At 32.9% G+C, this 22,021-nt stretch overlaps 2 protein-coding genes and 1 non-coding gene across 3 annotated transcripts; all 3 read right to left on the reverse strand.

The window, feature by feature from the left end:
• Nucleotides 1-6,951: 6,951 nt before the first annotated feature.
• LOC107645675 (uncharacterized) lies at nt 6,952-8,046 on the reverse strand. Its single transcript, XM_016349748.3, has 2 exons — nt 7,818-8,046; nt 6,952-7,741 (listed from the first exon to the last, which is right to left on the reverse strand). Exons 1-2 carry the CDS (start codon nt 7,977-7,979, stop codon nt 7,193-7,195), a joined length of 711 nt encoding a protein of 236 aa, XP_016205234.3. The 5' UTR covers nt 7,980-8,046; the 3' UTR covers nt 6,952-7,192.
• A 542-nt stretch (nt 8,047-8,588) lies between these two features.
• Nucleotides 8,589-9,621, reverse strand: LOC107646368 (uncharacterized). The gene is made up of 3 exons (XR_015886136.1): nt 9,312-9,621; nt 9,082-9,181; nt 8,589-8,980 (listed from the first exon to the last, which is right to left on the reverse strand). It is a non-coding gene; the product is annotated as an uncharacterized LOC107646368 (transcript).
• Nucleotides 9,622-10,660: 1,039 nt separating this feature from the next.
• LOC148554570 (endoglucanase 25-like) lies at nt 10,661-13,069 on the reverse strand. Its single transcript, XM_088491319.1, has 3 exons — nt 12,593-13,069; nt 11,466-12,410; nt 10,661-11,376 (listed from the first exon to the last, which is right to left on the reverse strand). Exons 1-3 carry the CDS (start codon nt 13,002-13,004, stop codon nt 10,925-10,927), a joined length of 1,809 nt encoding a protein of 602 aa, XP_088347445.1. The 5' UTR covers nt 13,005-13,069; the 3' UTR covers nt 10,661-10,924.
• Between the last annotated feature and the right edge of the window lie 8,952 nt (nt 13,070-22,021).

The following is a 22,021-nucleotide window of genomic DNA, read 5'->3' on the forward strand; positions in this document are numbered from 1 at the left end:
GCAGACTAAGATATATAAGAAAGTAAAAGGGCTTACATAATTATCTCATCCTTCATGATTCAACAAACGGAGATCCCTTTAAACTTTCGTTACAGCATCATGCCATCATTCAATTCATTTGATTCAACTAACATATACCTACATCTAGTTAGACACTTAAGAACAAGTAGTAAAATTAGATGTATATTTATATATAAAACACCTGCTTTTGGATTGGACTAGGATGTATTTCCTCATCTATTTTGGTTACGGAAATTAAACATGAGAGTCCAGTACAAATATTCAAATAAGGTGAAATAGCTAGAAGAAAGAATTAACTTAAATAACTGAGTTAAGTGAACAAGTAATAAAGAAAGGCCACATAAACTAAGCAGAGAAAGTGACTGGGAAACAGCATGGCAGAAAATGGCACAATTCTTTCTCCATTGTTGTAATAATTAGGAGGTGCATAGCCGCCTGATGAGGATGGCGTTCCTCCCGGAAAATAGTAAGATCCCACTGGATACGGAGGTGGATGTGGCTGCCCTTGCGTCTGTCCACAATTATCAGGACATGTTGGTTGGGGTGGCGGTGGGGGTGGGCATTCAACAACCGCTGGCGGAGGAAGTGACGGTGGTGGTGGCGGTGGCAACGAAGGTGGCGGTGGACACTCTACTACTGCAGGGGGAGGTGGAGGTGAGAGGGGTTGACAGGGATTGTCGCATTCAACGCACATTGTGCATGGAACAAGGTTTTTTGCCACCGTCGTTGTTGAAGTTGCTGAACTGCATAATTCTAGTACAATTATCACATAGGAAACCAAAGCAACCAAATTATTATTAGCCATCACTTTCCGATCCATTATTGTTGCAAAATTGAACCTGATTGCTAAGGTTTGGACGAAATAATATACATACATACAAGAATATAAATATGTAGTAATGTAGGGTTTTTAATTTATAAGGGGATATATATATATAGATCGATTTTTGGTGAGTGCACCATTTTGTCGGTGTTTTATCTTCTACGCCATCGTTTCATCATCAAATCTTGCAATCTCAGCCATATGATGAATCATTAAAAGTAGTAACTATATACATAATTGTTGTTTAATTAATTTAATTCAATTTGGGAGGTTTTGAGATGAATTATAATATAACGTTGGTTTGCAAAGTTGGATCCGGAAGTGAAGCGGCAGATTCTATCTTGGTATGATACATGCCGATATATATATATATATACTGGGTGCATCCATCCATGATCCATGCACATCGCTTTCCCCTGCTCACATGATCGTGAATCACTACTACTAAACAATTCATAGAGCAATATGCAACGTTTCAATTTTGGATACATATACATGTGCTCAGCTCTTAAATGTCATTGCATTCAATACAACTATATATTACTTAGGGGGTGTGTGATCCTAAAAAAAAAAACCGGTAATGTTAGAGGAAAAAAAACTATAACTTATTTTATTTATTATTTATTAATTATTATAATATTTTTTAGTTTTTTTTTTTTACCAAATATTTCGGTAAAAATATATGCTTCTTAATTACAAATTCCACAAATATATTATTGGTCGGAAATGTTTGGTAATGGACTAATTAATGGTGTATGTGTATGTTTTCCGAGCCTTATATCTCAAGTACACGGCTCTATAATACGAGTAGAGTTCTATTTTATTTTTGGTTTTTTCTTTCTTAAAACGTTATTTTAATTTATTACTTTATGCTGTTTCTTTTTCTTTTGAATAATGCGGATCAAAATTTAAAATGTTTAGTCATAGAAATTTTAGTATATATCATAAAATAGCGAACCACTGCTAATTAACAATTATGGATATTAAACGGAGGATAAATTATATATCAATTATGAAAAGGTCTAGGAGCTAACAGTTTTATTGAAATTTGATCAGTACTTAATCAGCAAAAGTAAAGTGAGTAATTTCACACTCTTGAATAAAATCTCATACCATTAAAATCATCAATGATGACTAATTGATGGTTACAAATCACAAAACTTGCTAGTCCTAGCACTCATCAATTATATACAACCTCCAAAAGGAAAGTCGTCCGACCAATTTAAAAGAAAGTTGGCGGAGTAAACGGAATTAGTTTGGTTATTTTTTACTTTTTTAAAGTAAGCAATTTTTAATTTCAAATAAAAATTTATTTTTCTTACTAAAATATCAAGTTCTAGCCAAATCCTTTTATCTTTTTAACAAGTTATTGGTTGAAATTTGTGATATTTCGGTTAGAATTTGAGATTGAATTATCAAAGTTAATTGTTAAAGACTTCTAAAAAAAAAAATTAAATGGACTAAATAGACCAATGTATTAAACGTCTCATATTTATAGATCTATTTTAAATTGAAAAATCTGCCTACATGAAATAGTTAAACGAAATAGTGCAACAGATTCACCCATTTTGACTGGGGCAATATATATCTAAAGGGTAATGCTAGGGAGACAAAAAAAACAGTCGGAATTTGTCTTATCTAGCATTCATTAATTATCGCAACAATTAATGAATGTTAAATAAGGCAAGTTATGGTTGTTTTTTGCTGATTTTCTTTGGTTACCAAACATTTCCGTATCTAAGTTATGAACGCGCTCGAATTTAACACCTGTTTGACATTTTGAATATAAGAATATTATTCCTTTTGTAATTATTTGAGGTTGTATGATGTAGCGTACTAAACGATTTATATAGATTGAGACTTGAGAGGTGTCCTTATGTAAGGAGTATGCATATAGCACACGTTGACCGACTACTGAAAATTTCAGTCGCGTTGGTACCAAGCTAATTCATTTGCATTATGCCACGTCACAGTAGTACATCTATGATGTATCCTCTCTTCTTTTTATATTCTTTGGTCTTTGTTTTCTATCATTAGTGTGAAGATTTGTATTTGATGCAGTAAATGGAATTGAATTGAATCAATAAAGGATGAAATGAGAAGGAGGTGAAATCAGGAAAGATGAGAGAGTATACGTTATCTAAATATATATCATATTATAGAGTGATTGAAGTGTATTCTTGTAATGTAAGTTAGCTGTTATTTATAGAAAGGCTTGTAACAACTCTTTAACTAATTTAATACTCTAGAATAATAGTTATTCTTCTAATAGTTAAGCTAACTATTTTCTAGTGTATTACACCTCTTTGATTTTGATTTTTTATAGTCCCTCTCAAATTAAGAGTGGAATATGAACACATTCAAAGTTTAGTATAAAATTATTAAAAAATGTAACAGAATGACTTTATAAATATATCCGCTACTTGGTCTTGAAAAGGGATATTAGTGACAATTTTTTTTGAGTGACTTGATCATGAACAGAGTAGAGATCTAATTCAAAGTGTTTAGATTTGTTGTGCAAGATAGGATTAGCAGCAAGCAAACAAGCATTTTGGTTGTCACAATACAAGGTTAGTGGAGCTATAAGTGAGACATACAATTTTGTAAACAGATTCTGTGTCCAGATAAGTTCAGATTGAGCTGCTGCTAGTGCTCTAAACTCTGCCTCTGTACTCGATCTACTTACTATATGTTGTTTGTTGCTCTTCCAAGCAATTAAATTTGTGCCAAGGTAAATGCAATAGCCTGTTACTGATTTCCTATCATCAGCATCAGCACCCCAATCTGCATCAGAGAAAGCAATTAAACGCAAATCAGAACAAGGAGAAAATAAGATTCCTCGATCCATAGTCCCTTTAATGTATATGAGAATTCGTTTTAAAGCTCTCCAGTGTTGGACTGTAGGACTGTGCACACATATATTGAAAAATGTTGTTGACAACAAATGTCAAATCTAGCCTTGTGAATGTGAGATATTGCAGTGCACCTGCAATTAATCTGAATAATTTGGGATCTTCAAAATGTGGAGAATCATTAGCACTTAATTTGAAGGAAGAAACCATAGGTGTAGTAGTAGAGTTAGACATAGTCATATTAGTTCTTTCTAATACCTAACATATTTCTTTTGATGTAATAAACTTTGATTAGAGTTGATATAAGTGGCTTCTAAGCCAAGAAAGAAATTGAATTTTCCAAGATCTTTTAAAGAAAAATTTGAATGAAGTTGGTTGATAAGTAATTGAAGTTCATGAGAGTTATTACCAGTCAATAAGATATCATCAACATATGCCCAGAGAAGTATCATAGAATTTGAAGTATTTCTCACAAACAATTATGGATCTGATTTGGTGCTTTTGAATCCAAATCTCTGTAAAGTAGACGATAGAGTTAAAAATCAGGCCCTAAGAGCCTGTTTAAGGCCATAGACAGCTTTCATATAAAATAGGATTAGTAGCACAAAATCCCTGAGGCTGTTTCATATAAACTGTTTCATGCAAATTTCCACTGAAAAATGCATTATCAAAGTCAAATTGTCTTAATTGCCAGCCTCTAGACAAGGCAATTGAGATCACAATTCGAATGGTTTGAGGTTTGAAAACAGGACTAAAAGTTTGTTCAAAATCCATTCCCTCTCTCTGGTGATATTCCTTGACCACAAATCTAGCTTTATATAGAATGACTTAGGCTTGAGGTTTTTTCTTAAGAGCAAATACCCATTTGTTGTCTATAATGACAACATTTGGTGGTGGCACTGTTAATTCCCGTGTATTACATTTGGATAAAGCCTGAAATTCAGATTGCATAGCTTGAATCCAATGTTGATATTTAAGAGCTTGATTAGTAGTTGTTGGTGCATGGGTCAAGAAAGTAGGATCAAGAGGAAGGGAGGTTTTGTTAGCCATTAGACTTAGAGATACCAGTTTTAGATCTGGTTCTCATTGGATGTGAATTTAAAGCTGGTGGTGGAGGAGGTAGAGGTGGAGATGGTATTGTTAATGATGATTGTAACGGAAGTACTATTTCAATACCAAAAATAGGTATTTGTGATGTAGGAATAGTATGACGTTAGGTTGGAGCTGTAATAGAAATATTAGCAGTATCTAATGTATTGTGTTTGGAAGAATGAAGGTCAGGTGTTTGAATATATTGAGTGCTTGGCTGATCATTGGTAGATGTAGATGGTATGTTCATGTGGATGGTAGAGGATTTTGTAATAATTTGAGGCTCTAAAATAGTAGCAAAATGAGAAGCATAAGAAAATTTACATTCATCAAAGACAATATTTCTTAAAAGATACAATTTTTTATTTAGAAATAAGCACTTGTAACCTTTGTGATTTAAGTCATAACCCAAGAATAAGCACATATCAGACTTGTAATCAAATTTGTGCTTGTTATAAGGTCTTAAAAATGGATAACAAATACAACCAAACACTTTAAAAAATTGATAATATGATTTTTGATGAAAAAGTTTTTCAAATGATGAAAATTAAATATGATCTAAAACAGCAGTGGAGAGTCTATTAATCTTATACACATACAGCTGTTTGGAAGGCATCATCCCAGAATTGTAAAGGTAAGGCAGCAGTGGCAAGTAAGAATAGACCTACTTCAGTAATGTGTATATGTTTTCTTTTCACTATACCTTGTTGTTGATGTGTATAGGGAGATGCTAACCTATGAATAATACCTTGTTCTGTTAAAAAAAAATGTTGAAGGAATGAGATAGAAATTCTGAACCATGATCTGTTTGCAATGCTTTCAGTTTATATCCTATTTGCTTTTCAAAGAGAGTTTTATAATTCCTGAATGCTGTCAGTGCCTTAGATTTATTAAGAGTGAAATAGATGTATACCTAGTGTGAGCATCAACAAAACTGATATAGTATCTATATCCATTTCTAGATTTCTGAGGAGCTGGGCTCCATATATTTACATGACAAATTCTAAGGGATAAGCATACATAAATGTAGAATCAGTAAAGGAAAATTGATGTAGTTTTGCCATAGAATAGAATTCACACACTGTAATAGGATTAGAACAAATTGAATATGTAATATAATTTTTGTTAAGATCTTCCAAGACAATTTTAATAGAGGGATCGCCTAAACATTTATGCCACATATCCACAGAATTATTTGAACTAGTAGTAGCAGTCAATGCTGTTTTATTTGTTACACACTTGGAGATAGGAGTAATCTGTGTAGGTACATTTAAATTGGGAAAAACATAAATACCATCTTTAGCTATCCCTTGAAGTAGGTGATTCTTGGTAGCCTGATCACAAACAAAACAATGTTGAGGCCAAAATTTTAAAAAACAGCATTATCAGCAGCAAACTTTGATACACTAAGTAAATTGAGTTATTTGTAGCACAAGTAACAGGTAATTCAATTTGAACGAAAGATCTGATTTAGAATCATAAAGAATAGATGAACCTGAATTAGAAATGTGAATACCTGGATTATTACCTATGTATAACTGGTCTGAACCTGTTTGAAATTCTACAGATTGAAAAGATTACTTGCTTCAGTTGTAATATGGTGGCTAGCTTCTGAGTCAGGGTACCAAGCTGAGTTTTGCATTGATGAAGAGGTTGAAAGTGCAGTTAAGAATACCCTTGGTTGATGGAAGGATGAAGGTGGAGCTGGTGGTTGATATGATTGAGCTGACGATGAAGCATTTGGTGATTCATAATTCTAATCAAACCGATAATAACAATTCCAGGCAGCATGACCAGTTTGATTGCGAATTTGATAGAATAATTGATTGTTTGTATTATTGAATCTATTATCTCTCATAAACCGCCACCTCTTCCTCTTTTTGGTGGATTGTTCTTTGTAGTGGATTGTTCTCATAATTGATTGTTCTTTTTTGGTGGATTGTTCTTTTATTTATTAAACACACATGCTTTTTTTTTTAAAGTGATTATTCAGACTTTGATTTTAAACAGTAAAAATTATAGATTGAAAATAATAGACGCGTTTGCAAGGATCATTGTCATTGTTGTTAACAATTGGCTCTGAATACCATGTGAAAATTTACATATGATGTAGTAAATGAAATTGAATTGAATCAATAATCAATAAAAAATGAAATGAAAAGAAGGTGAAAACAAAAAAGAGAAGAGTATGCCTTCATATTATTGATTGAAGTGTATTTTTACAATGCAAACTAACTGCTATTTATAGGAAGTCTCTAAACAACTCTCTATAACTAACTTAATACTCTAAGATAATACTTACTCTTAACAGTTGAACTAACCGTTTTCTAGTGTATTAGACCTTTCTTGATCTTGATTCTTTAGAATTAGAGAAATTACTTTGATTGATTAGGCATTACATAGAGATTTAAAAATCTTCGCCGCGAAGCTGTCTAAGAATCCTGGAATGAGGGGCATCAGGGTCACCACGCATAGCATTTTGCCGCCATATCTCAGTGGCCCTCCTCAGAGAATCCTCCGCCGTGTCCAGCTGCTCCGGCAGCCACACTATTACACCGCCACTCCCCACTTCCCTTGTTGAATCCGCCGTCCTATCTGATGCACGACTCAAAGGGTTCCTCGTGTCCGCGATCTCCAACTCCGACAAGGGCGACGCCTTGTGGTCTTTGAAGTAACCTCTGTCATCCTCTTCCTGTTCCTTCCGGCTCTTCTCTTCCGGAAACGGAGCTTCGTCTATACCAGCGGTGCAACTCGCTTCTTCCAACACGGGAGCTTTCGAACTCTGCTGCCGCTTCTGTTGAAGGCTAGGCTCCAATGGCTGGTTCACCCCAGTGCTCTTCAGTTTGGAAGATGGTTCAGTTGGAGATTTTGGAGTCGCAAGAGGATCGTCCTTTTTGCTCGATGCATGATCCGTTTCCACAAACTTGGTGCTGCTTGTATTATCACTCTCTGTACCCTGCATTATTCATATGAATAGTGTTAACTACTTAATTTTGATAAAGTAATTTGAATTTGGTGTTATTATAGCTTACTTTGGGTGGTGATTGGTGAACCTTAGGTCCGGCTTCTAATTCTCCCGAATGAACTTCAGGGTCTGCTGTTCTGCTACGTGTGGCGGAGCATAAGCCTCGTTGCGATGATTTCCAACACCATCTTCTTGCTGCTGTGTATCCTAATGCTACCCTTGATTGCATCTTCTTCTTGTCTCACTTGGGTTTGGTAACTGACAGTGCAATGTTTCTGTATTCGGTTGTGGGTGCTATCACTTTAAGGAATGATTGGGGATGAATACAACACTCCTCGGACTTTCTGGAATTTCCTCCAGGACACGTGTTCCAAGCTGTTTACGTGGCATGCTTTCTATGATGCCACGCAGACTATAATTAAGTGATGTCTTTTCTAGAATACTCTCTGCCTCTGGAATGTGGAATTTACATAATTTAAATTTCGTCATGATTAGTGGATAAACTCAAATCATGTTGATTGTCATCTAGCGGCAGGTACGCATAATAGAAACTTATAGACCTTATTAGAATTTTTTTTAACGTCTAATCAATAAATTAAGCCAGTCTTCCCTGTTCCACAAATTTTCTATCTCTTTAAGATAAACAACCACTAATATGTCTGCAAAACTGAATGGATGTTGTTTCAAAAATCTATCCGGTGCTGATGATTAATAATTAATAATCGTTAATACAGTTTGATTTGACAAGCATAAGTTTTGAAGCAAAGAATTTTTTACAATTAAACCCTGTGGCAGAGGCAAGATTTACTAGTATCTAGTCCATACGATACATGAATTTGGGATCGTTGGCAGCTCGGTGCCGAGAACAAAGTGATTGATATTATTTTGTCTGCAATGAAAATTGATAACAGTGTATGCAAAAGAAATGAACACAAATGAAGAAACATTTGGCATTTTGTGCTTTACAACCATTGATATGATTAATTGTGTGAAGTTGTTCTAATAAGCACAAGAAAGGGCCATCAACAATATAGCAGCCTCTTCTTCTTCTTTTAACTTGAATTGACTTCTTCCATGTAATGTATAAGGCTCCATATTGCAACCAAAATCCACTTCATCATCATGCTCACTTGTTGCTCTATTATTCCTCTTCCTGCTTTTCTTTGCTCCCCCTTTATCCAGGGCTTTCCTCCTCTTCCTGTACCTTAGCCCACATGCATTGCAAAGAGACTGAATAAAAAGTAAAAACAATGAAAATCAATATCACAAGAATGATATCATTAAATATCAATAGTCCAGAAATACTGAAAAATCTTGGTTTGTTTGCATACCCTAGGGCCATCTGGACCAGCCCTCCATAGAGGTGTGGTGGTTGTGTGGCAATCGTTACAGCTTCTGTTTGATACTGCTCCAACTTGAACTTCCATTATCCTGTGTCATGATGCTAATTATTAGTTACTTTGCTATTGTTGTTGTTGATGTGATACTAACAACTAAGGAGGAGGAATAAATGAATGAGTTCCAAGAGAAGCAAAACAAGATAGAGCATCAGATTACTCACTTGATCGCGGTTCAACAATAAAGTTGAATCCAGAAAGAGGCAAAGAAGCCTTATAAGAGTCAATCAGCACCACCAAAAGCTTCTTTCTGATTGAATGTTAATACTTCAGGGCTTTTGGCTATTGACCACTGATTCTCCTGTTGCTACTACTTAGAAAATTTGCACGTTTAAGCCGAGTGAAAGTTTGGAAAAAAAAGGAGAAACTAGAGCAAGGTCCAGAATACTATAACAATAAGGATAAGACCTCTTGTAATATGTTATATATACTTTCCAGATCGACGGCAAACAGGACCTAATATACAATTAAACTGTTATTTCTGAAACAGTTAAATTAAAATATAAGTACATCTGTACATGTGTGCGGAAATTTTGGTGATCTGTACAAAATTTTAGGGATGTTCCAGTAAAAAGACAAAAAGAAACAGGACCTTTTCTTTTTCTTTAATGTAAAATAGAACTACAGTTAAATAACAATTATAATAAAAATAATAAAAAGTTCCTCTATATACCAAGCATAAATATACACAAACATAAACAATTGTAGACAATCATTATTTGTTAATAATTTGTGCATTTCCAACAAACCCTTGTCTTTGAATGAACAAAGAATCCTAAAATTTATATTCCTTTGGCCACTAAACTTTTTTGAAAAATAATGAAAGAGAATAAAGAAATAAAAGGTAGTTGCTAAAATTGGAATCAGTAACTTAATGGTTCATACTGGTTTGTCTTAATTGGTTGAGCTTTGACAATTCTTTTTGTGTTTGTGTTGAAGCATTGACTCCAATAGTTTTTACAAGCTAATTTTATATTATGATGTTAGCTAGAAAGAATGTGTGATAATATACGGTTTTAATACAGTATCTACAGTCAGATACCACACGGCGACGATGATGCTAGTCTGGCTTCAAATGAAAGGCTCCAAAAGAGACAGCTATGCATAAAAGATGCAATAACAGACAATGTCCGACCCATATATTTGGTACCAAACGTCACCAACAACTTATAAGCATTGATTTTTATATTATAACATTCTTCAATAATGTTTACTTTTTGCCTTTTAATCCCACTGAGCCAACCCCAATAATTAGAATCGTCACAAATGGAAATGACAAAACAGTCGGTCATAAATTGCGAGCTCATATTGTAAACACCAGCAGCAAACAAATTTAACATATTGTTGTCTGCACTATAGTGGCTATATTTAGTTGTTTTGCACCGAGAATATATATCAAGAAAACACAAAATATGGAGCCGGTACTCTTGTATTTATAACATGGAAGCTTTACTCCTGTGATTAAAAACAGGCAGAAACGACTTGAGTCTTGAGTTGATCAGATATTATTTAATATTTATTGTTATTTGATAAGATACATCAAATTCATACCAGACATACATTGTATTATATTGTCATACACTTTGACCCTTCACATGAAACAAATAGGAAGAATACAGTTACCAACATAGTTCTGTATTCCCCTGGTTCTTCTAGCTATGAATTTCAGAAGTTTTCTTTCTTAAAGGGTGGAAAAATGGTTATATGAAATAAATAAATAGTAAAGTAGAAACAAACATATAATGAAATTCTAATGTTTCTTGCAACTTAAGCAATGTTAGGGAAGTCGAACTGAATAGAATATGGTGTTGTGGTCTATCCCATTATTTGGAGTGGCATTCTGTGACAAAGCCACAAGCGCCGCAACAAGACCCGAATTCCCTGCAAGAGATGGTTCAGTGTAGTTATAGTTGGAACGCAAGTCATTGAAACCATCAAGCTTATCAGGACCACCAACCATGGCTCCTACAATCACATTCGGATTCGGTTTCCTTCTGTCCCTCCACTTCCATCCACCACCACAACCATACTTCTTCCCCTTCTCACTCATAATAGATGCACCCATGTGGTGAACTTCTTCAGGGTATCTCTCTCCAAACCCAACCACATAGCTCATCTTCTCTGGATTCTTCCCAAGTATGTAATCCACCTGAGTCCTAGCAAAATCCTCCAATGCTTCTGAACGGTAGAATTTACCTCCGCACATTATTCCAGGTACGTATAAGGCACCTACCTTGCACACAACAATGTGAGTACTATGATACTATCACATAGTTAAAAAGTTCAAACTATAGTATAGTATAGTTAGCACTACTTACCCATGTAATCACTATATAGCTTAGCCAAGAATGCTGCGTTCACAACGTACTGAAGAGGGCGTGGATTTCCATGGTTTAACATGATCAACCCTCCTTTTGTTCTGTTAAATTTCCTGGAATTTGGGAGATAAGAGCACACTATGTCATCGATTTTGTTTTGATAATTTTTCAATACTTGTTCGTAAGGATAGCCGTAATCCAAGAACATTCTCAAGCGAGCAAGAAGCAACGCAGCACCGGGAAGCTTGTTGTCCCAAGAAAGCACACTCTGCCGCATGGAACCAACTTTCTCATCCAATTCAGGACTAGTAATGAGATTGAGGTAGGAAGAATTTCCGGTAGCCAAGTACATCCATGTTCCGCCCCACAAGAACTCATCCCAGAAGCCGCTCGAGTTATAGACAAGCGAAGGCGGATCGGCCCCGCCAGAGTACTTGTCTCCTAATCCTTGCGTGGCGAATCGGAAGATCACGTCTGCTCCATGGATCAGTTTCTTGGAATAGGCCTCGTTATCATGGAAGACGATGGATGCAGCTGCTAGAGCGGCTGCGGTTTCCGCAGCGAGAGCAGGGCAAGTGGTGCAATGCGATGCAGGGCGAGGGGATTGGATTTCCTCGGGGCGGATCCAACACTTGTTGTTGTGTTTGGTCGTCGGTGAAGGTAGTTGGGAAGCAACAGTGGTCGTCGAGTTTGCATAAGCGGTGAAGGTTTTGAGAAGGTAATCGGTTCCCCATTTTATGGTGTATTTGACATGATGAAGCTCAAGAGCTGATTCGTATTTCTGGTTGTATTCCAGTACGCTCCAACTTAGCATCGTCATGGCGAATGCCGCCGGGAAATTATACTTGGTGGAGTCACCGCCGTCGTAGTAGCCACCAACCTGCTCGTCTTTCAAACACGAGTCACCCCTCCATGAAACATTGTTGTTCAGAGGCAGTTTTCCAGCTGCATCAAATCAAATCATAACAAAACAAAACAAAAATTCCCTCTACTAGTATCAAATAAATAATGAATATAAAATACATATTAAAAATAAATAAAATAACACGTATATAATTAGGTGAATAGATAGTGACTGATTTTTGTCATGCATGTAATATTTTTGTTAGAGGAATATAGAATGATACATTGCTGGGCGTTGAAGAAGAGGAGGGCCTTGGGGAGAGCAAGGGTATAGTTATCAAGAGTGGGGGAAGATGGAGGATGATAATGTGGCTTGAGCTTCATTATGAGGGCGATAATGGCGGAAATGGTTACAAGGCAAACAAGTGTGGAAATGGAACTCTTATTACAATAGGAAGATGATGACTTGGACTTTTCAAGGATGTCCGGTCTCCGCAGCCACCTTTGCTTCACTTCATCAGATGGTGCTTCATACGGCGCCCTATCCAACCCCCTCCTTCGCCGCCGGAACTCTTCCTCCTCCTCCTCCTCTTCTTCTTCTTCATGCCACAGACCATGCTCCTCAACGTTTATTTCCAGTGGACCACCCCATATGTTGTGTTTTCCCGACATTCTCAATCCAAATTCACTGATCATAACATACGCCCCCACAATCTTTCGCTTTCATTTGTATACAGTAGCGTATATCAGGATCATTCTTATCTTTTCACCATCAATCTTCATTATTCTGTCTAATTAAATAAGGAAATATAGCCCTGCAGATTTCATTCTACTTTGCTTCTTATCTTTTCTGATTCTCTTTTTTAATTTTGGTACATACTTGGTGTTTCTTCCTCATTTCGAATGCACTCAACCGTTTCTCCTTGATTAAATTCCCTTTATGGGATCAAAGATCCACAAATATTTGAAAAATAATAAAAACTAGTTAAAATCAGTTTAAAGTTATTTTATTTTATATTAATTATTTTTAAAATAAATATATAATAAATAAAGTATATACTTAAATAAATCTCTAAAAAATTTTGTGTTGGATATTATTATTTTCGAAAAAATATTATATTGGAATTTTTGAATTATACAAAATACATATATAGTGATGATTGATGAACCAAAAGGTCCACAATTAAAGTGTATTTTCTCAATTTTTTAATTATTTAATAAAATATAATTTTTTATTATTTAATATTTTTTATATGTTTTTTTATTTTATTTAAAAAATATAAAATAAAAAATTATATTTTATTAAATAATTAAAAAAATTGAAAAGATTCATTTTCGTATATAATGGAAAAGAATATTTGGATGCTGATTATGTATAAATGAAAAACATCATAATCTCATACTTGAGTTGAACCGCGCGAATTTGATACCCTGATGATAAGAGTGCAAAGAGGAATTGAAAAATCTCACATTTAGCACGTAACGCGCTCAACAATAACACTGCCAAGTGCCAACCACATATTGCTTCCTTCTTCGACCTATGCATGCTTATGCCGTGCTGTTACTACTTACTTCTCCTCCTAATAATGTCACACAGTGACCCTAACATAGCTGATGACCATCTCAAATTTTCGTTGCTGTTTCTACATGTACCTTGATCGTTTAAAACAGTACAAAACGTGCCCCCTTTTTCTTTGTTTTCTTTATCTAGCGTATAAACTCGCTTTTAAATCAGTAGTATTGACTATTGAGTACTGCTTTGAGAATGAGGAGTAGCAGGACAAGTTGTAAACTTGTACTGGTAAAGAAACCCAAAAGTTTTCATAATAAACTTACAGATATAAAAAAAGGACAATAAGTCTTATAATATTTTTAAAATGTTTTAAAATTATGTCTAAACTCAATGTTTAATTTGATTCAATTTTTTGTTATCTCTAAATCAATAACAATCAAGTGCCCCGGCCCTAATTCGAACCTTGCATTTCACTACTCTATGTAACTGGTTGCATGCATAGCAATGAATTCAATTTATCATGTGCTGTGATCTTGAACCAAGGGGGAAAGAGAAAAGGAAACTCATATATATATATAATTTGTAGATAGCATATATAATTGTATCAAATTTGGAAGATAGAGCCTTAGACACTCTACAATGTTTATTTTTTATGGAGCATTCTGTGTGTGTTTGGTTAACATGCTTGTGGTATATGATATTTGAAATGAGGAATGCTAGGGGACAGCAATTTTGGTGTTTTGTAAATCATTAATAGTGTTTTTAATGGTGTGAGATTACATCTAATGGTGAGAAATTACTCACTTTTATTTTGATAGTTAAATGCTGGCCAAAAAACACAAAAGTTGCTGGTCCCTAGACTTTTCCATTTGAAATTATTTTGTCCAAAATAAGGGGTGCATGGTGGGGTGTCAAGAAAGAAAAAGGGATTGAGAAATTGGGAAATGGAAATAGAGAAATTGATTTCAGTGTTTGTTTATAGAGATGAAGAAGGGAGGGGTTGTTTATAGGTTAGCGGTGTGTGAGGGGTGAATGGCTAAGGAAGGTAGTTTAGTTGTCCATGGTGAGGTGAAACGGGTGGAATGGTGGCTGGTGATTAGGGGTGGAAATGAAAAGCATTGGCTTTAATGAGAATCAATGTTATAAATAGAGTGAATTATAGGGTACAGAGCAAAAGTCATACAGATTTAAAGATTTGCTTACTAAATTACACTTTTCAAAGCCACACTTTTTACTTAAAATCGTAGCTCTTCACAAAGAAAAGCGTCACCTAATAGAAAAAAGTAAATTAGAAGATTTAAGAGAAGAAATAATTAAGCTATCAAAATTAATAGATCAAAAATTAATGATTTTAACTAATGTTAACTGTAATGACACCGAATTCTTAAAATCAATACAAAATGATTTTTCTCAAAATCTTTATTTTACTATAAGTTTTATTGAAGGACTTCAAAAACCTGAAAAACTTATTTTTCACACGGAATTTCTAAAAAATGTTACCATGGAAATGATTCCCCACATCTTTATCATACTTTTAACCCACAATTAAATTCTATAGTAGATATGCTTGAAGAAATATTAGTATTCATAAAATTTCAAAGAAATAAGGAAAAAGAGAATCCCAAAGAAGAAAAATTTCAAAATATAATCAACATAACAGATTTAAAAGTAAAACCACCACTAAAATTATGAATATTGAAGAAAAATTAGAAGAAGTTACAATACTTTTTAAACAATTAAAAATGGCTCAAGAAAATAATATTATGGAACAGGGTTTTCAAATAGAAGAAGAATTAGTAAATTCTGAAAATATAGAAAATGAAGAACACATCCTAGATTATTCAAGTGACGAAGAACCAGCAATTCCAATACAAGTAAAAAATGAAGCTGGAACATCTAAGGATAATCAATCTCAATTTAAATGGGAAACAGGTTTTGATAATTATGCTTTTTAAAAAAGGATTTATAAATAAAGATTCAAAATATACAAAAATACCATCAAAATACGTTCCTAAAATCCAGGAAATGGAAGGAGAAAGAATGCTCGATTTAGACTGTAAAAAGAATGAAAAAGAAATTTTCGAAAACTGGTTGAATTCCTTTTTATTAGAAGCCTTTACTAATCCAAAACTTAGTGAATTGTCTGGAAGAGACATTTGGAATTACATAGGGTTTCATACTAAAGGAACTATAAGAGATTATATGACATCAATAGAAAACCAAATAATAGAAGAATTAGCAACAAAAACAACAGCTTATGATAAGATATTATATATAATGATGATTCTATATAAAGAATTTTTTGGAAAAAATATTATAGATCATAGACAAGAAGTCTATAATAAAGAATATCAAGAAGCAAAAAACCATTTAGCTAATATTCAGATATATGATTTATGTAATGTGGAGTCTTATATATGTGAATATAGAATACATTATTACAAATTAAAAGAAGAAGATAAAAATCATTATCTTAGTATGTATATAACAAAACTTCCATATCCTGCTAATGAATTTATAATGGGAAGATTTATAAGAGAAATAAATAGAGGGACAATTGAAAATAATTTTGGTGGAGCAACCTCTGCAATAAGAGTGGAAATAAAAGAACGTTGTATGCAAGAAGCAACTCAAAAAAGATTTGCAAATATAATTAGAATTTGCTGTCAGGATAATGAAGAGATACCTCAAAAATATGGTCTTAATAAAAATTTTCAAAGAAAAAGAAAATGTCAATTTAGAAAAAGAAAATACTATCCAAACTGGAGAAAAAAGAGGTATTTTAGGAAGAGAAATAACAATAAAAACAAAAGACAAAAAATGACTATTGCCCAAATAAAAAAGAAAATTGTAAGTGTTGGTATTGCCAAGAAGAAGGACACTATGCAAATGAATGTCCAAAAAAGAAGGATAAAAAGGATCTTACTAAACAAATAGAAATTGCTAAGTCTTGTTTCATGGAACCATTAGAAGAATCTGATGATAACTTAGACTATATTTTTGAATATGTCTCAGAAACAGACTCAGAGACTGAGTAATAATGCCACATTTATTACTATAAAAATAACAGAAAAGTTTATAAATGCTTTCATAGATACTGGAGCAACACAATGCTTTGCTAGTACAAATATAAAACTTGATTGGAAAAAATTAAAGAAACCTTTAAGAGTTAGAATAGCTGACAAATCAATACATAAAATTGACCAAAAAACAAAGATGGCTGAAATTTTTATTCAAAATTATAGGTTCATTGTTCCATCTATATATATGTTAGATTCTGGAATGGATTTTATCATAGGAAATAACTTTTTAAAGCTATATCATCCATTCATTCAAGAATTAACATATATAGTTTTAAAAGCTCCACACGATTCTTCAATAAATCAAAAATCAAGACGTATAAAAATACCAACTACTACTATAGATAAGATCTTAAAATTTAAAATATTTTCTATATTAGAAACATGTTATTTAAATTTATACTTTCAGATAAATATTCCAAAAAATAATCTTGAAATAAAGATAGAAGAACTTTTGGATGAAATTTGTGCTGAAAATCCTTTAGATATTAAAAATACAAATAATGAATTAGTAAGCATTAAATTAAAAGATCCTACAAAAGAGATAAATGTTCCAAATAAAATTCCTTATTCCGCAAGAGATAGAGAAGAGTTCTCATTAGAATGTAGAGATCTTTTGGAAAAAGGAATTATAAGATTAAGTAGAAGTCCTCATGCGGCTCCAGCCTTTTATGTCGAAAACAATAATGAAATTAAAAGGGAAAAACGAAGAATGGTTATTAACTATAAGAAGATGAATGAAGCAACTATTGGTGATGCTCATAAACTTCCAAGAAAAGATTCTATTTTAGAAAAAATCAAAGGAGCAACTTGGTTTTCATCTCTTGATGCAAAATCAGGATATTGGCAACTTCGTTTAGACGAAGAAATAAAGAAATTAACTGCTTTTACTTGCCCAACAAAAGAATCAACAAGTGTGTTGCTCTATGAATGGAATGTATTACCATTCGGATTAAAACAAGCCCCAGGTATTTATCAAAGATTTATGGAAGAAAATCTAAAAGAGTTAAATAAATTTGTTTTAGTGTACATTGATGATATACTAATTTTTACAAAACAGGATAAAGAAGATCATCTTCAAAAATTATTAATAGTTTTAGAAAGATGTAAAGAAAAAGGATTAGTTCTTAGCAAAAAGAAAGCAAGAATAGCAAAACAAGAAATAGAGTTTCTTGGATTAATTCTATCCACTCAAGGAAAGCTAAAACTTCAACCTAATGTTCTAGAAAAGGTAAATTTATTTCCTAATAAAATAGAAGATAGAAAACAATTACAAAGATTTTTAGGGTGTATAAATTATATTTCTGATCAAGGATTTTTAAAGAATGTTACAGAATATACTAAAAGCTTATTTCCAAAAATAAGTACTAAAAAAGAATGGAAATGGGATGAAAAAGATAGTATGCAAATTCAAAGAGTTAAAGAATTATGTGAAAAACTTCCAGAACTTTATATTTTAGAAGAAAACGACTACTTAATAGTAGAAACAGATGCTTCAGACATAACCTGGTCAGGATGTCTAAAAGCTAAGAAAGCTATAAAAAGTTTGGAACAAGAAAAAGAATCACTAGATTCTAAATATTTCCCAAAGGAATTACTTTGCAGGTATATTTCAGGGACTTTTACTCCAACAGAACAGAGATATACCACTCATGAAAAGGAAACTCTAGCAGCAATTAAATCTCTTAAGAAATGGAAAATTGATTTACTACCCAGAGAATTTACATTAAGGACAGATTCAAGTTACCTAACAGGTTTCATACGATATAATTTAAAAGTTGATTATAATCATGGACGATTGGTAAGATGGCAATTATTTTTGTTACAATATCCAATAAAAATTGAATATATTAAGGGTGACAAAAATATAAGCAAGAACTCGAAAAATGCAAGCATTGTCAGCAAATAAGGACACAGATCCAATCTCTCAAGAAGGCCATTGAAGCAATGAAATCAACACAACGAGCAGAACCATCAGAGTTCAGCCAGCTAAGCATGGTGGACAAATCAGGTGAAGAAAAAATTTCAGAAAATAAAACAATTGCTGAAATTATTAAAAAATCCACCCAAGATAAAAAATATTATGTAATTTATAATGGCCCCATGAAAGGAGTATACGATGCCTGGGAAAAAGCAGCACCATTCACACATCAATCAAGGATAATTCATAAAGGAGGGTTTTTAACACTGGAAGAGGCAAAGGAATCCTTTAGGGAATATGAAGTTCTTCATCCAGAGCAAACTCTAAAAAGAGCGGATAAAGCTCTAATTCAAACCCAGAGAACAGGGATAATAAGAAACATTCCTACAAGGGCTGAAATCAAGGAAAAGAAAAGGGTCTGTAGATCAAATCTCAGAGAAACCCTTAACATAGTCCTGAATTGGACTGAAGAAAAAAGGGCAATTTTGGGATATTATCCTATTGCCAAGGAACAGCTAATAAAGCTGGTTATATTTCCAGATGCTTCCCCATCTGACACCTATCAGTTTTTCCAGTATGGATTAATTGATACAATTTTAATTTTTAATGATCTAAAAATTATTAGTGAGTTTCCTGCAGGATTCGTTGATGCAGTGAAGAGATTTAAAAATATGATTGACAATGTAAATCCAAGGGATATATCCCTAAAATTTACAAACAGTCAACCTATTTTTAATGAAGAAGAAGAATGCTTGGTTCCAGCACACCAAGTAATATTCATTTCCGTCTTCCCAGGAAATTTTCAACCAATTGATCAGATTCAAGATTTAACAATTTACAGTCATGAAGGAAGGCTAGCCAGCACATTAGCAAGGGTCTTTGAAAGAACTCAAAAAATAACGAAGGAATCTCACACAAGGATTAATTATAAAAGTAGAAATACTCTGCTTGTGTCCAGTAAAAGAAATGAAATTGAAGAAAGAGAGATGAGACTCTTGGTGGAATTTGAATCAGCATTCTACAACTTATCTGGACTTTTAGAAAAGCTCCCTGAAGGGATAAAGAGGAATCTCTGCTATTTAATAAAAGGCAGAGAAGACCACAAGTACCAGCTATGTGCCTCAGAGATATCTGAAGAAAGCAATAATGAAACGGAATCAACTCACATGATGAAGGAAGAAGACAATGCATCTGAGGGTCACATGATAAAAGAGGAAGACAGTGTATCTGAAGCATCTCTCAACATTATTGCATAGTGACGTAAGCACTTAGGTCATAGAGCACCAACAATGTAGCTGGTGCAAGAGAACAAACAATGACGTAAGCAATGATGTCATAAGAAGGGTAGGATGGGAATTGTCCATCAAACCCAACTATTACAAATAGGTTGCTTAGGCAATTGTAGAAGGCATCAGACAATAGGAAGCAGGAGGCTAAGAGTACTCATATGCTAGGAGAGCAAGGAGGAAGCTGCCGAGGCGATTCTATAGTCTGAGGAAGAATTCCCTTAAGGAAAAATAGTTCTAAACTCCCCTCTGGAGTTAGTATCTACAATCTCCCCTCTGGAGATAAAAACCCCTTATGTAAAATATACTAAATAAAGGAAGTTATTCTCCAGAAAGGTACATCTTCATTCTAGTCTTTCAATTATGAATTATTTAGAAAGTTTAGAATTAACAGAAGAATCTGATTATTATAGATTAACTGCTTTATTAGATAATGAAAAGCAGGCTGTTCTAAAAACAGAATTAAATCTCAAATCAAATGAAAATTTTAATAAACAAAATCTTTTAAAAGAAGTTTTTAATAGAAAAAATATAATATACTATGGAAAAATTCAACTTGAAGCTCCTATAAAGATAAAATCTGCCAATGGAGAACTTGAAATAGCTTTGATAAATAATGAAGAATTAAGTAAACAGATTGAGAAAATTAAGGATCAACAAAAAAGATCTAAAATTGGATGGATTCATATTAGTACTATACAAGTCTTAATCAAATCTACATATATGAAAAGAATTAATTCACCAATAAGTTTAGCAATCTGTGACAAAAGAATTACTGATGATCCAATAGATCAAATAATTGGAATTGTTCATGGAAATTTGGCAAACGTAAATGTTAAATTTAATGCCCATCTTGGATATGCTATACCTTTATCAACTGAAAACCTTGGAAGATCTATAAGTTTGGCTTATAAATTTCATAGAAAGAATCTAATGGAACAAGATGATGAACCATTTTCAATTACATATGCAATAAGTTATGCTTTAACAAATAGCCATCATAGTATAATATTTAAAAACAGAGAAAGAATTTATGTCGATGAATTATTTCAGAAAATTGTAAAAACAGAAATACCAAAATATAAAGCTATTGAAAACTCAGTTCTATTATTAAAAGAACCATCAGGAAAATTGGTTTCATCAAATTTTCAAATAAGAGAATCTAAAATTAATAGCCCTTTAAGTTTATCTAAGTTAAAGATTAAAGAAGAAAATTCTGAAATAAAAAAATTAACAAAAAAGGTCGAAAAATTAAATGAAACCCTAAATACTAAATTATGACAATAAATAAAGAAGAAATATATGTAACTTATCAAGATAAGAAACAAGAGCTCTTTGAAAGAGAAAATCGCTTAAATTATTTGCAGTTTTCTGAAATAAATCAAAGAGCATTTGAAGCTCTAAAAATAATCTATGACAAGTTAAAAAGAGAAGTTGAAGAGCTAGAAAAATTAATAGAATTTCTAGAAAATAGTGATGAAGCGATGATAGAATTTGCAGAAATTCTAAAATAAATAATGAAGCATACAAAGATTGAAAGACCAGAAAATAAAATAAAAAGAAAAAGAGCGAAAAAATTAAAAAGTAAAATAAAGGAGTATAAAAGGGAATTAAATAATCTTCAGATCGAAATTAATGACCTTATAATAAAAAGAATAGAAATAAGAATAAATATAAACAAGTTGGAGTTAAACTTAAAAAATTTATAAATGCCTGGAAAACCATATTATGACTTAAAAGAATTAAAGCTGTTGAAAGAAAAAATGGAGAATGAGGTTGAAAAATTAAAAAGATATTTAGAAACAACAGAAAGTGTAGAAATAAAAGAAGTTTTTGAAGATTTGAGAAATTATATTAAAAAAAAAGACAAACAGATAAAAGATTTTATATACAATAATCCATGCAAAAAAGAA

Source organism: Arachis ipaensis, chromosome B6 (assembly GCF_059453495.1).
Source record: "Arachis ipaensis isolate K30076 ecotype BB chromosome B6, ASM5945349v1, whole genome shotgun sequence".
Taxonomy (NCBI): Eukaryota; Viridiplantae; Streptophyta; class Magnoliopsida; order Fabales; family Fabaceae; genus Arachis; species Arachis ipaensis.